The 15,000-nt window shown below is 46.5% G+C and overlaps 1 protein-coding gene across 1 annotated transcript in view; it reads left to right on the plus strand.

Moving 5' to 3' along the window:
• The window catches only part of LOC5575945 (G-protein coupled receptor moody), a 565,627-nt gene that overhangs the window by 438,919 nt on the left and 111,708 nt on the right, over nucleotides 1–15,000 (plus strand). The window contains exon 5 of the mRNA XM_021839119.1: nucleotides 12,638–12,763. Within this exon, the coding sequence (XP_021694811.1) occupies nucleotides 12,638–12,763 (126 nt within the window). The remainder of the gene's footprint in view (nucleotides 1–12,637; nucleotides 12,764–15,000) is intronic.

A 15,000-nucleotide genomic window follows, 5' to 3' on the forward strand; every position in this document is an offset into this window, starting at 1 on the left:
CCTTCTTGTTCCGACCGGATTCGTGGCGAACACCATCTTTACAGGGTTGTTGTCCGGCATTCTTGCAACATGCCCTGCCCAGCGTATCCTTCCAGCTTTAGCTACCTTCACGATACTGGGTTCGCCGTAGAGTTGAGCGAGCTCGTGGTTCATCCTTCGCCGCCACACGCCGTTGTCCTGCACGCCGCCGAAGATCGTCCTTAGCACTCGACGTTCGAAAACCCCAAGAGCTTGCAAGTCCTCCTCGAGCATAGTCCACGCCTCATGCCCATAGAGGACTACCGGTCTTATGAGCGTTTTGTACATCGTGCATTTGGTGCGGGGGTGAATCTTTCTTGACCGCAGTTTCTTCTGGAGCCCATAGTAGGAACGACTTCCGCTGATGATGCGCCTCCGTATTTCCCGACTAACATTGTTGTCAGCCGTCAACAAGGATCCGAGGTAGACGAACTCGTCCACCACCTCGAAGGTATCCCCGTCTATCGTAACACTGCTTCCTAGGCGGGCCCTGTCGCGCTCAGTTCCGCCAACCAGCATGTACTTTGGTTTCGACGCATTCACCATTAGCCCGACTCTTGTTGCTTCGCGTTTAAGGCGGGTGAACAAATCTGCCACCATTTCAAATTTTCTCTCAATAATATCCACGTCGTCCGCGAAGCAAACAAATTGTCCGGATCTCGTGAAAATCGTGCCTCGACTGTTAAGTCCGGCTCTCCGCATGACACCTTCAAGCGCAATATTGAACAACAGGCACGAAAGTCCGTCGCCCTGTCGTAGTCCCCGCCGAGACTCGAACGAACTGGAGTGTTCGCCCGAGATCTTCACGCAGTTTTGCACACCGTCCATCGTTGCTCTGATCAATCTTGTGAGCTTCCCGGGAAAGCTGTTCTCGTCCATGATTTTCCATAGCTCTATGCGGTCGATACTATCGTATGCCGCCTTGAAATCGATGAACAAATGGTGTGTAGGGACCTGGTACTCACGGCATTTCTGGAGGATTTGCCGCACGGAAAAGATCTGGTCCGTTGTCGAGCGGCCGTCGATGAAACCTGCTTGATAACTTCCCACGAACTCGTTTGCTATAGGTGATAGACGACGGAAGAGAATCTGGGATAGCACTTTATAGGCGGCGTTTAGGATGGTGATTGCACGATAATTTTCACACTCCAGTTTGTCGCCCTTTTTGTAGATAGGGCATATAACGCCTTGCTTCCACTCCTCCGGTAGCTGTTCCGTTTCCCAGATTCTGACTATCAGCCGATGCAGACAAGCGGCCAACCTGTCCGGGCCCATCTTGATGAGTTCGGCTCCGATACCATCCTTGCCAGCGGCTTTGTTGTTCTTGAGCTGTTGAATGGCATCCTTAACTTCCCCCATCGTGGGAGCTGGTTGATTTCCGCTGTCCGCTGTGCTGACGTAGCCATCGCCTTCGCTGTCCTGACCTTCTGTGCCTGTGTTCTCTGCGCCATTCAGGTGTTCATCGTAGTGCTGCTTCCACCTTTCGATCACCTCGCGTCCGTCCGTCAAGATGCTCCCATCCTTATCCCGGCACATCTCAGCTCGCGGCACGAAGCCTTTGCGGGATGTGTTGAGCTTCTGATAGAACTTCCGCGTTTCTTGAGAACGGTACAGCAACTCCATCTCTTGGCATTCCACCTCTTCCAGGCGGCGCTTTTTGTCCCGGAATAGGCGGGTTTGCTGTTTCCGCTTCAGTCTGTATCGTTCCACGTTTTGCCGCGTACCATGCTGCAGCATTGCAGCCCGCGCTGCATTCTTCTCCTCTAAAACCTCTTGGCACTCCTCGTCGAACCAATCGTTTCTTGAGCTCCGTTCCACATATCCGACAACGCTTTCGGCAGCATCGTTAATGGCTGCTTTGACTGTCCTCCAGCAGTCCTCAAGAGGGGCCCTATCGAGCTCGCCCTCATCCGGCAACGCTGCCTCAAGATGCTGCGCGTACGCATTGGCGACATCCGGTTGTTTCAGCCGCTCGAGATTGTACCGGGGCGGGCGTCGGTACCGTACATTGTTGATGACGGATAGTTTTGGGCGCAGTTTCACCATCACCAGGTAGTGGTCGGAGTCAATGTTGGCGCCACGATAGGTTCTGACGTCGGTTATGTCGGAGAAGTGCCGTCCATCGATCAAAACGTGGTCGATTTGCGATTCTGTCTGCTGAGGTGATCTCCAGGTGTACCGATACGGGAGGCTGTGCTGGAAATAGGTGCTACGAATGGCCATGTTCTTGGAGGCGGCAAAATCTATCAGTCGTAGGCCGTTCTCGTTCGTCAGCCGGTGGGCGCTGAACTTTCCAATCGTCGGTCTGAACTCCTCCTCCTGGCCAACCTGAGCGTTCAAATCTCCTATGATGATCTTGACGTCGTGGCTTGGGCAGCGGTCGTACTCGCGTTCGAGCTGCGCGTAAAATGCGTCCTTGTCATCATCAGTGCTTCCGGAGTGTGGGCTATGCACGTTGATTATGCTGAAGTTAAAGAATCGGCCTTTGATTCTTAACTTGCACATTCGTTCATTGATCGGCCACCACCCGATCACGCGCCTTTGCATATCACCCATCGCTATAAAAGCTGTTCCCAGCTCGCGTGTGTTGCCGCAGCTCTGGTAGATGGTATGATTACCTCTAAACGTTCGCACCAATGCTCCTGTCCAGCACACCTCCTGCAGCGCTACGATGTCGAAACCGCGGGTCTTCAGTACATCGGAGAGTATGCGAGTACTTCCAATGAAGTTGAGAGATTTGCAGTTCCACGTACCGAGTTTCCAATCGCTAGTCCATTTTCGTCGCTGTGGTCTTTGCCGATTGTTCCGGTCCGTATTCTCTCGTTGACGTTCCTGTGCTGATGTGTTTTTACGGCTGGCTCGCAGGGCCTGACACCAACCCCCTAGATTTCCGGAGGACCATTCCCCCTAAATGTTCGGAGGGCCATAGTGCGCAGTTTAGCTTAGAGTCCTTCTCTGGCACTCGGACGATGATCAGCCGCCCCTGACATGGGGTACAGACGCTGTTGTGAGCCGCTCCTAACGTGGAGTACAGACGCTCCAGGTTTGCAAAAGCAAACCCCCCCTTCCCTGTCAGCATACGACCAAAGTTCCCACCGGGGGTTGGTTACCCGATCTTCCCCAAGGTTAGTCGTACCCCGGCCAGTACCACGAGGAGGTAGGGATAGGAGTTGCTGGGCAAGAGGCTAAGGACCGCACAAAGGGGTCTATTTTATTCCTGCAGGTACGCGAGGTACCAATGGTACGCCATGCCCAGCCATTTACCGCGCCGCGCTGCGGCTGATGTTGATATTATTATTTCTTCTACTGCTGCGGTTGCTGCTGATTTGACCGCTTTTTCTACAGCAGCGCATGGGTCTGTTGGAGGTGTGTCAAGAAGTGCCGATAGTTGATGTTTTATTTCTGCGGCACTTGTCTTGCTGCTACTGTTGACGATGGAAATGCTCCGTTTAATTTCGCTCAGCATTTGTTCAAAATGTGCCAGCGTTTCGTCGTGCATAGCACTAAGGCTATTAAAATTAGTTGCTAATTTGTGGTTTGCTGTCAATGAATGTCCAATACTTTCCGAGATATGTTTGAAAGATGTGGACAGTTCATTAAGATTAAATTCAGGAATGAATTTATCCTGACAGTCTTGGCACAAAGGAAGCATGAAGGTACGTAAAATTTCTTCGTGGTGTCGTTGTACGCCAATGCAGGCAGCGTGATAGGTCCGCTTACAGTTGCCTTGGCAGCGCCAAAGAAAACGATTGTCGTTTTGTGTACAATTCACAACACCACACTTCATTTTGCACACGCGTCGATAAAAAAAATGTAAATTAAAAGCTTACGCGAGGTGCGCGCGCGGGTCAAATAAAAATGTTTATTAAAAAAAGTTAAAAGGTAAAAATATATACAAGAGCGCCGAGACAGCGCGTCCGAACACAACGGAGGTTCGCAATACAATGGTAATGTGTTATGAAAAATTTGATTTAAATATCACACTAAATACTCCGGAATGTCAAAAATCTTGTGTTTATGGAAAGTGCTTGATGAACTTTTAAGAAAATTGCCATTTTAATGCCAAATTTCCATTACCCCGGCGGGCGCTCTTACCCCGTCTTCCCCTACATCGACTACAGAATTTAGAAGTGCCAAAGATGGTGAAGTTCCAGTCCGACGGAGTGGGCGACTTCGCAAACAATCTGCAACATTTTTCGATTATGAAGTAGGTATGCATTGCTTTTGTGTTGAATGCGGAAAACTACGTCGAAGCTTTGTCAGATAACGAGATTCGGAAGCGTGACGATTGGCCAGAATGGAAGCATGCAATCAACGACGGGATGGAAAACACGCTGGAGAAGAAAAACACGTTGGATCTCGTAGATCTTCCAGCTGGTATTCGTCCGGTTCCCTGCAAGTGGGTATTCAAAATTCAATATAACGATAATGGTTCAATCGACAGGCAGAAAGCAAGGCTCGTAGCCAAAGGGTGTTCTCAACGCCAAGGCTACGATTACCAGAACACATATGCTCCCGTGGTTCATATGACAACCGTCAGAACCCTGCTATCGGTGGCGGTGCAGAAAAGTTTTCATTTGCACCAGATGGATGAGCACATCGTTTGGCTTCAAGTTCCCTGGAAGAAATTCGAAACAAATTCGAGATGGAAGACATGCAGGAGATGAAAAACTTCCCGGGCATGCGGATTCAGTACAACACGAAGAAAGGTGCGTTGGAATTGAATCAGATTAAATACATTTCTGCTCTGTTGAAGCGTTTCGGCATGGACGACTGTAAGCCATCAACATCTTTAGACGCTAATCTGGAGTTGGAGAGGAAAAAGGATGGCGACGAAGCGACCCAATATCCGTACCGGGAGTTAGTAGGTTGTTTGACCTATTTGAAGCTATCAACTCTTCCTGATATTAACATCATGGTGAACACCATGAGTCGGTTCAAAGTGGTGCAACAGATGTGCGTTGGAGCCATTTGAAACGCGTGTTGCGGTATCTCCAAGGTACCAAGCACCTTTCAGTATCAACGTGGCGCTTGTGCCGATCCATTCATTGGATTTGCAGACACTGATTGGGGTACTGTCATGGACGACCGTCGCTCAACAAGTGGTCATGTTTTCCAACTCTATGGCAACACTGTGGCGTGGACAACACGGAAGCAGGCAACGATATCTTTGTCATCGACAGAAGCGAAATATGTATCCCTGTTCGAGCCCAGCAGGGTGGGTCGAAAGGCAGCGGACTGTAAAACACTATGGAGGGAAAACACGGCGGAACAAAACACTTCGCGGCGAAAGGATCACTTCCGCGGGAGGATTGGCAAGGGCCAACTTTTCTTCGGGTGCGAATGAATTGAACGCAGACGGCTACGCTTAAACTAATAACTTTTATTTCTACTTCTTCTCTACATTAGTTTGAGTCTTTTACTGTTTAACGCAAACGGTGCGTTCTCGGCGTCGGTTGGTAATGAACTGATGCAGCCGTTGAGACTGCAGTTGGCTAGGTTTGAAATTAGTGTGGTGATGGGTACGCATGGGAATAGGGTGGTACATGATTTGCGCTTTCGTCGGGAGACGGAACATACACCCCCCGTTGAGGGTACTCAACAATCCTCACGAATCGGTTGATCGGAACCAGACTGGTTGTCCTCGATGGGTAGCACTGACAGCTTATTGATTGGGCGGCGGAATGTGGAACCACCGCTGTAGCCATCGACAGCTCGGACTAAGCCATCCTCAACAGGGTAGATCGCTGTAACACGGCCAATCTTCCAGTAGAGCGGAGGTTGATTTCGATCGTGGAGTAGAACTACCATGCCCTTCCTGATGTTGGGCACAGTTCGGAGATTCTTCTTCCTTGGCTGTAGCGTGTTGAGGTATTCCCGGCTCCATGCGCGCCAGAAATGTTCTCGCATGAGCTGGAGATGCTGCCATCGAGTTAAGCGGGTTGCGTTGACATTCTCTAGGGAAGGCTCGGCCATGGCGGTGAGCGGACGGCCGATAAGATAATGGGCCGGTGTAATCACCAGCGGGTCCGCAGGGTCGTTAGAGATGGTGAACAGTGGTCGAGAGTTGAGTACCGCCTCGATTTCAACCAAGACGGTGATTAGCTCCTCAAACGTTAGCTTGACGTTGCCGACGATGCGCTTGAGATGGGTCTTCGCAGATTTTACTGCGGCCTCCCAGAGGCCGCCGAACTCCGGTGCATCCGGCGGGATCAATGGCATCAATCTCATGGGAGCGACAGAAGTCTTCGATGGTCGTCACTGACTGTTGGTCTTGAAACTGTCGGTAGAGCTCGTTCAACTCGTGAAGGGCTCCTCGGAAATTGGTGGCGTTATCCGAGTAGAGCTGTTGAACCATGCTTCGTCGTCCGATAAAACGCTTAAGGGACGCCAGGAAAGCATCGGTGCTCAAGTCCGACACTGCTTCCAGGTGGACGGCCTTGGTAGTCATGCACACGTAGACGGAGACGTATGCCTTGATCAACGCTGGACAGCGCACTCCTTGCTTGATGATGAACGGGCCGGCGTAATCAACGCCGGTGACGGCGAACGGAGGTGATGATACAACTCTGGCAGCCGGCAAGTTGCCCATTAGCTGGCTGGTGTTGCTAGGGTTGACTCGGAAGCATCTCACACATGTACGGGTGATCGATCGAATGGTGGAACGAGCATTCAGGAGCCAGTAACGTTGGCGCAGGGCGTTCATCAGGCCGGTCTGCCCGACGTGAAGCAGTTCGATGTGCATCTGTTGCACCAACAGGCGTACAACCGGATCCTTATCCGGCAAGATGATGGGATGACGATTCTCGAAGGGTAGCAGCGAGCGATCCACACGGCCGCCCACTCTCAATAGGCCATCAGAGTAAATCGGATGAAGGTTGGCGAATCTCTTACAGGGTTCGTTGGCATTCACTCGCTTAATCTCGTCCGCCAAATGAACGAGTTGGATTACGTGGAGGATGGCTTCAGTTGACCGACGAAGTTCACCAACGGTCAGATGCCGGCTTAATACGCGCTGATTGCGAGGGTTTCGGCAGTTGTTGACGAATCGCAGCACGTACTCCATGATACGTTGGATAGTTCGGAAGCTACTGAACCTGGAGAAAAATGGAAACGGTTCGATACTTACAGCCGGACTGGCTATCACTCCTTTGAGTTCGGGCAACTGATCGTCTGGAACGAACTGGGGCAAGTCGACGTCGTAGTCCACGTTTTGGAGAAACTCAGGGCCATTCCACCAAAGCTGATTGTTCTTCAGTGCTTCGGGTAATTGACCTCCGGTATTCTCTTGGATTACAGCGATTCGATTTCGTACGAACAACTGTAGTTGGTTGAGCGGCTTTCGTATCCAGGCCAGGACAATCGTACTGTCGCACCACAGCACAATTTCCCGGAACGTCATGTCCAGGGCTGTTAACACCTTTTGCACCAACCGGGTGAGCAGGAGAGCAGCGCACAACTCTTTTCGAGGAATGGAAACGTCATGCAGAGGAGCCAACTTGGACTTACTGGTGAGGAGTCGTAGTTTCGCCGAACCGTCGGCAAACAAGCTTTGCAGGTAGACGGTTTTGAGCTTCCACAGTCGCTGTGCCAGGAGCTTCGCCAATACTATGACCGGCGACACCAAACCCAAAGGGTCGAAGAACTTGGCGATCTCCGAATACATCATTCTCTTTGTCACGCGTTGCTGGTCGGCTGCAGTCGTGGCCTTCGGATGGTTGGCGATGAACAAGGTATCAGCACTCGGGTCCCAGAGCAAACCGAGCACCTTGATGGCTTCGTTCACTCCTCGTTCTTCCAATGGCTTCTTCTGCTCGCGATCTTCTTCGGGGATGTGCTCGAGAAATTCTTCGGAGTTCGAGCACCACGTGTGGATGGGGAATCCTCCTAGCTCCAGGAGTTGCTTCAGTTGTCATTGGGCCTCGATGGCCTCTTCCACCGAGTCTGCGCCGGAGAGCACATCGTCCATATACGTTTCTTCCTTCACGATACGAGAGGCGATTGGGAAGGCATCGCCATCTTTTTCCACCAACTGCACCAAACACCTAGTAGCTAGGAATGGTGCCGATGCGGTACCGTAAGTAACGGTAGACAACTCTAGGACCCGTAGCGGTTGCAACGGGTGGGGTCTCCAAAAGATTCGCAGGAAACAATGGTCTTGCTTCGCATGCAGTACCTGGCGGTACATTTTGGATACGTCTCCGGAGAACGCTATCTTGAACTTCCGGAAACGCAGGACGATAAAATGCAGATCATTCAGTACTACAGGTCCTACCTGCAACACTTTGTTCAGGGACAGCTCGGATGCTGAAGACTTGGCGCTGGCGTCGAACACGACACGACATTTCGTGCTCGAGCTGGAAGGTCGTAACACCGCGTGATGCGGCATGTAATACGCTAGCTGATTTGGAGGGTCGTCGGTTTGCCGGACTTCGTAGCAGTGTCCAAGAGCTTCGTACTCCAGGAGGAACTCCACGTACTGCGTCTGCAGTTCTGGATTGCGGACAAGTCTCTTCTTCAGCATCAGGAACCTCTTGAGTGCTAGAGCGCGGCAGTCGTCTAGCTGGTTGATGTTCTGCTTGAAAGGTAGCTGCACGATGAATCGTCCATCTTCATCTCGCTGATAGGTGGACAAGAAGTGAGCTTCGCAGGCCAACTCCTCGGACGAAAGCTTGGGAACGTCTGGCACTTCCTCGATTTGCCAGAACTGCTGCATCATTCGCTCGACCTCTTCAACGGTAGCGTGGTTTGATTGCTGGACGGAAACGTTGGTGACTTGAGGCTCGACGGAAACTTTGGTGACTGGCTTAGGGAATATGTATCCCTAAGCCAGTCATCGTGCGAAGCAATTTGGTTACGAAATCTGCTCACCGAATTTGGAGTCACCTTTGGTGATTTACGAGGACAACTAGTCCAGCATACACATCGCCGAAGAGCCTCGTGGCCAGAAACGAATGAAGCAATGTGTCCAGATCAACGTCATCAATGTGCAGTACATCCCGACTGGACACCAACTGGCGGATGTCGTCACGAAGGGCCTACTTGCTGCTGCTTTCCTGAAGCATCGATCCACACTGGGTGTAAGATGGGGTGTTGGACACTAGAATAAATTAGTAGACCAGTATTAAATATGCTCTGGCAGTAGGCTATGAAAAATTTGAATACTCTTGTATATACCACCCGTGTACTTCAACTCTTTCTCTTTCTCCAGTAAACCTTGTACTAGTTAAAATCGTATTTCTTACTTGAACTTTTAAGGCGAATATATTTCTACAAAGTATCTCAATAAAGCACCAATTATGCGAAAGAAGAAGAAACAACAAAAAGGTGTAGCACCCAGAAAAAAAAACAGATGGGCATCGAAACAACGAAAGATAAATGATTGTTGATAATCTTTTCTGTAGAAATTATCAGAATTGATGATTGCAACCTCTGTCATGATAGAAAAACATCAAATTTCTCAAAATATTCCACTGGTATCTTCTTTAGTAATTCTCCCAAACTCTAGCAGAATTATTTCCTTTGACTTCTGGATTCTTGAGAATTATGTCCGAAAGCCTTTAGGCTTTCCTCTGATTCCGCACTGGAATTTCACGAGGATTTAATCCCAGAAAATGGATTCTCCAGAAATGTTTTGAAAAAGATTTCTCACATTTTTTTAAATTTCCTAATAAATCCATGTTGGAATTCCAGCAGAAAACTGAACTTCCTAGTTATTTTGCTATTGTTTTCTCCACAGGTTATTTTATCGCTATGCTATTTTCGGAAGCATAAGTATTCATGGGTGTTGTCAACAAATTTCATCATGAATTTTCATTGATTCAGAACACGAAAATTGTTGTGAAATCTAGAGAACTTTTGATAAACTTCGTAAAATAATTGATAGTGATGTTTTTGGGAAAAGTATTTCAAGGAACACAATATAAAGACAATTTTCTGATAGATCTACAAGCAAAATATCTCGGTACGATCTAACAAAACTCATTGAATTGGAAAGATTGCAAAAGAAATCATCGTACTTTTGAAAGGTAAAGTAATATTTTTTATTCGAATCCGAGAAATTCCGGAGACTTTTTGTGGACAAAAAGTATAAATATAAGAATGGATTACCTCCTGAAAGAATACACATTCAAAGTATGAGCATATCTCACAAAATTATTTAAATAGTTTCCAAAAAAAATGTAGTACAATTTTTGAAGCCATCCATTGATATCCAGGTTTTTAAAAGCGCTAATGGCTGCCGCAAACAGACTCGCTTTCTGGTAGGGACATGTCGATTTGACGTTTGGCTTGGGTCGTTTTCTATTAAACGGATCCAAGCTAAACGTAAAACCGTTTAATCCCTACCAGAAAGTAAGACTGTTTGCGGCAGCCATGAGCGCTCGTAAAAGGCTGGATTCCCTGAGGTAATTGTTTTTCTATAGAATCGTTTTGCAAGATCTTAAGAATTTATAATTAGACTTCTAGGAAAAAAATATGTTGAAAATTGTAAGCAATAAGTTTATGCGAATCACTTAAACATGTGTATAAAATTAAAATTGATTTGAAATGGGAGAGGGTCCCACTAGAACCATATTAATGTTGTAACTTGTAACATCAACTCGATATTTGTGGGGCCCTTTCTTACTTTAAATCAACGTTAATTGTACATTTACAGTAATGCAAGCATTATATATACCGTTTATATACCCAATTTGCAGCATGGTTACTTAGGCTTCGTCGAAGACATGGTTCTTTTATGTCGTAAGGTTAACAAAATGTTCAATGATGGAAGCAATTAACCTAAATCCATTCACCTGAGGTTCGCTATCTACGCGGTTTCGTCCTGATGGAAATCTCAGAGCTTTCTTACATGAATCGTATAGATGGAGTACGCCATGAATCGAAGCACAGCTGTATTCTCATCATTGGACTGTGCCACATCCGAACAACAAAGCATCTCTCATCATCTCCACGACAAAAAAAGAAGTCTCGAAATCACAGCACACCATGAGTCTAGCAGAGTAGCATACTAGAGTTGCTTCTTAGTTATAACGCGATCAACAGTGTAATTAATTTATCCACCACACGTGACATTCTGCTCCATCGTGCGTTGGTCCTTGTGTCGCATACAAAAGTGCTTGCTCGCAGTCAACCTCCCCATGGAGGGAGGTCTCTCGGGGGAGGCCAACCACTGCTCAATGGGGCAGAACTCTGATGATGGCAGCAACCGCACGACCTCCCAAAAATGGTCCCGTACCAAGAGCTGCTGCGACAGCAGCTAGTTTACGACATCAGCCACACAGTTTAGTTAAATACGGGGCGTTTCCATGGGAGCGGAACAAATTAATTTACTGACACACAAAGCATCCTTTGATTGCAAGTTGGATGGAAGGCAAAGGGCTGTTGGAATGTGGAGCACATACACCACAAATACTCTTTTTCTCCATCACAGTGTACCCAGCCCAAGGTTGGACTAAAGGGGTGGGAATCTCCTGAAACAATTGTCTTTGTTCGGTTTTCTTCATTCAATCTAACGAACTCACTCTTATCCTCGGGCGTAGCCAGAATTTCCATCAGGGATGTGAACCCTTTTCCTAAAGTATGACCTATACAAAAATGCAAAAACTATCATACCATGTGCTTCTTGGCAGAATTCTAGGAAATTTCATAATACTAATAAATGTTAGCAGATTCCTTACAGGGTGTCCGCAAATTATCCGTACAAACTTTGAAGACACGGCTCTGTACAATCAAGCATAATAAATTCAATATTCTCGCACGGTTTTAAACATTGGCTTATTATATTTTTAAAAAATACGTTTGACGCATTTCCGATTTGATATATTTGCAAAACCAAGCCAAATGTATTAAGGTGTCTTAAAATGAGCTGTTTTTCAAGCTTCATGACGGAAGAGAAATGTCCATAGAACTCACTGGATTTGAACCGTATATTTTTTATTTCCAGTCTAACTTGAAGCCACTAAACTGCAAGTAACATCAAAAAATAATAGGACATTTGGATTCATCTCTTTTAGATTTTAGGGGTAACACATCTCCAGTATGACTAGCGGCCCTCAGGAAAAACGTCTTTGAAAAAAATAAATGTGTCTATCTCAGTGACAAGCAATCATTTCGAAATTATTTATTGTTGTATTTTGTGTTAACACATAGATGTATTATAAAAGGTACATGGACATAGATTTTTCAATGTTTTCAAAGCGAGATCATCTTTCCAATATTTTGCTGTTCGGATAATTTGCGGACACCCTGTACAAGTACCATTGTGAGTTCTTGACGAAATCTTTTATTATGGTTTCTTGTAAGAGTTTTGGCACAAACTCTCTGAATAATGTTTTACTCATGAAAGCGGGAACAGTTTTTTTTTTCCATTTAAACGGTTGCAAATTCCGTATAAGTACCGTTTTGGATTCTTGACGAAATCTTGTTCATGATTTCTTGTAAGATCTTTGGCAGAAATTCTTTGGCTACGCCCCAGCTCTTGCCTGTTCATTGACTGACTGGTAACAAGGGTTTCCTAATTGAAGCAGACAGCTGAGCTGCTTTCTGTGTCGGGTGTCCTTCAGAACCAATAAATGATTCTATTTCTTTCCTCCCTCGTCTCCATTTTTTTCCGCAGGTACTGTGGCCCCATGACGCTGCTCGGGTATCTCTACATAAGGACGTCTCGGGAACTGCGGCCACCCGATGGGCCCCTCTCGATTATGATGTTCGAAGCGAGGGCCGAGGCCAGGAGCAAGCAACTGTAAGTAAAAGAAAGCACAAAGAAAACCGATCAGAAACGGAATGGGAATGGTTTCGATTTGGGAGTGGGTTAAACAAGTAGCTGTATTTGAATATTTTATCATGGAAGAATGAGAATACGACGGGGATTACATATCAGCTTATAGATGGCGGCGTATGAGAGAAGATGATTGAATTGTGTGGTATGCCAACTTTTTAGGTTATTCGACTAGACTAGATTCTTATGTTTTGGGGACTTATCAACAAGTACATTGAAAATGATTCGTGAAGCCTCTTAGATTCATTCGGAAGTTCCTCAAATAAAAATAAACTAATTTAAGAATTGCCATTGACGTGCCCGGTTCGCACAGTAACCGCACTATCGGTATCGATCATCCGTGTATATGTTTATCGTTTACCAAAACGAATCCTTTCCCACATCCAAACTCCCAGTGTTTTCTTGTGGAAGTGCAGATGACTCCTCGGCTTCCATAAAGCAAGTAACACGTCAACATTTCCCTCCCATTCCCAAATTTACCTACATTTGGACGCAGCCGGCGCCGGTATTGTTTGTTATAATATCCTGCGTTAGCAAGTGTGCAAAGCAAGTGTGTATTGTGTATTGTGCTTACGTTTAATTTCTGTTTATCCTTGCAAAAACTGCAATACATGTGATCTAAATTGCATCAGATTGCAGAACTTTTTATGCTCTTGCCACGCATAGTGGATGATTATTGTGCAGTGCAAGTGTGTTAACAAAATTTAAAGATAAATAACTATCAAAAATTACATCGGTGCAGCAACAACAACAGAATCGACAGAATCACAAACATTCTTCTGTTCCATTGAAGAGGGGTATGCGTGCCCTGCGTCGCTCCCATGACGTCGGTTACGTGTAGCGCATGTACTCAGATAATCACCACCGCAAGCGATAGAGTCTATTGTTTTGGCGGGTGCGAACAAATTCTGCATATTCGGTGCTCTGAGCTTCGTTAATCTGATTCCAATGCTTTGCGAAACAATGTCGCTCTCAAATATATGTGCTTTGCGTGCCGTAAGAAACAGGTTTGTTTAAACGATCTGCAAGCTAAATGTACCGAGTTATTGGAAAGAATAAATGAAATTGGTGCGACTGTCACTAAACATGAAACTAGCTTCAGCCAGCTGGAAAACAGGCTTCTGACCAGGATTGAGTCTGTTCTAATACCGACGCTTGTTAACAAGATCGAAAGCATGATTTCTACTCGGAAAGTAAAAGACAATCGGCTCTCTTATGCAACTGTCACACGTGATGCAACAACTACTGCAGTCTGCGCTTCTGCCGTCACAGTGAGTCCGGTACCTAATGGTTCTGATGGTCGTGAGAGCTTGGACTAAGGATGGATACTACGATCGGGCAAACGTCGTGGTGTCACTAAATCGGTTACAAGTACGAAAACTTCTGCAGAGAACAAAACTTCCGATAACAGTCAGAATTGGAGAAAACGATCAAGTAACGTACAATCTACTGCTGTGAAAAAAATTGAGCAGACTGTCATCATCAAGCCAAAGTCAGTTCAACAGGCTGATGTTACTCTGAAACAGGTCCGAGACAAAATTGATCTAGTTAATTTTTATGTAAAAGGCATACGATCCAGGGAAAACGGTGATGTTGTTGTACGATGTGAAACAAGCGAGCATGCTCAAAAGCTAGTTGATACTGCGGTTGACGTTCTTTCCGATTGCTATGAAATTTCTGTACAAAAGCCTCTTAAGCCCAGAATAAAAATCATTGGTTTGTCCGAGAACCTTGATGCTTCTGAATTTGTATCGGTTTTGAAGAAACAAAACGAACTACCTACCTAGGCGGAAATAACACTGATCTGAATGCGAAAAATAGAGAAGTGGAAACAATTTCCATTCATTGCTATTATCGAACCGATTGTTGAACCTTCGAAACACTCATACAACGTGAGCGTGTCCATGTTCGTTGGGATCGTTGCCGGGTTGCTGAAGATGTAAATGTTCTCCGCTGCTTTAAGTGCTCCAAATATGGACACAAAGCTTCCTCATGCAGCAACCCGTTATGCTGTCCAATATGCACTGGTGATCATGAAGCTACCGATTGTGATGTGTGACTGTTTCTATGGGTAAATTAAACACCGGTATATGTCCTGCCGGAGCACTTATAGATACTGCACCAATTCAAATGGATATTTCACCACAGCCGATTGCCACAACCGACACTTGTTTGACTGACTTCGGAAAATCTAGGACGAC

The sequence above is a fragment of the Aedes aegypti genome, chromosome 1 (assembly GCF_002204515.2).
Source record: "Aedes aegypti strain LVP_AGWG chromosome 1, AaegL5.0 Primary Assembly, whole genome shotgun sequence".
Taxonomy (NCBI): domain Eukaryota; kingdom Metazoa; phylum Arthropoda; class Insecta; order Diptera; family Culicidae; genus Aedes; species Aedes aegypti.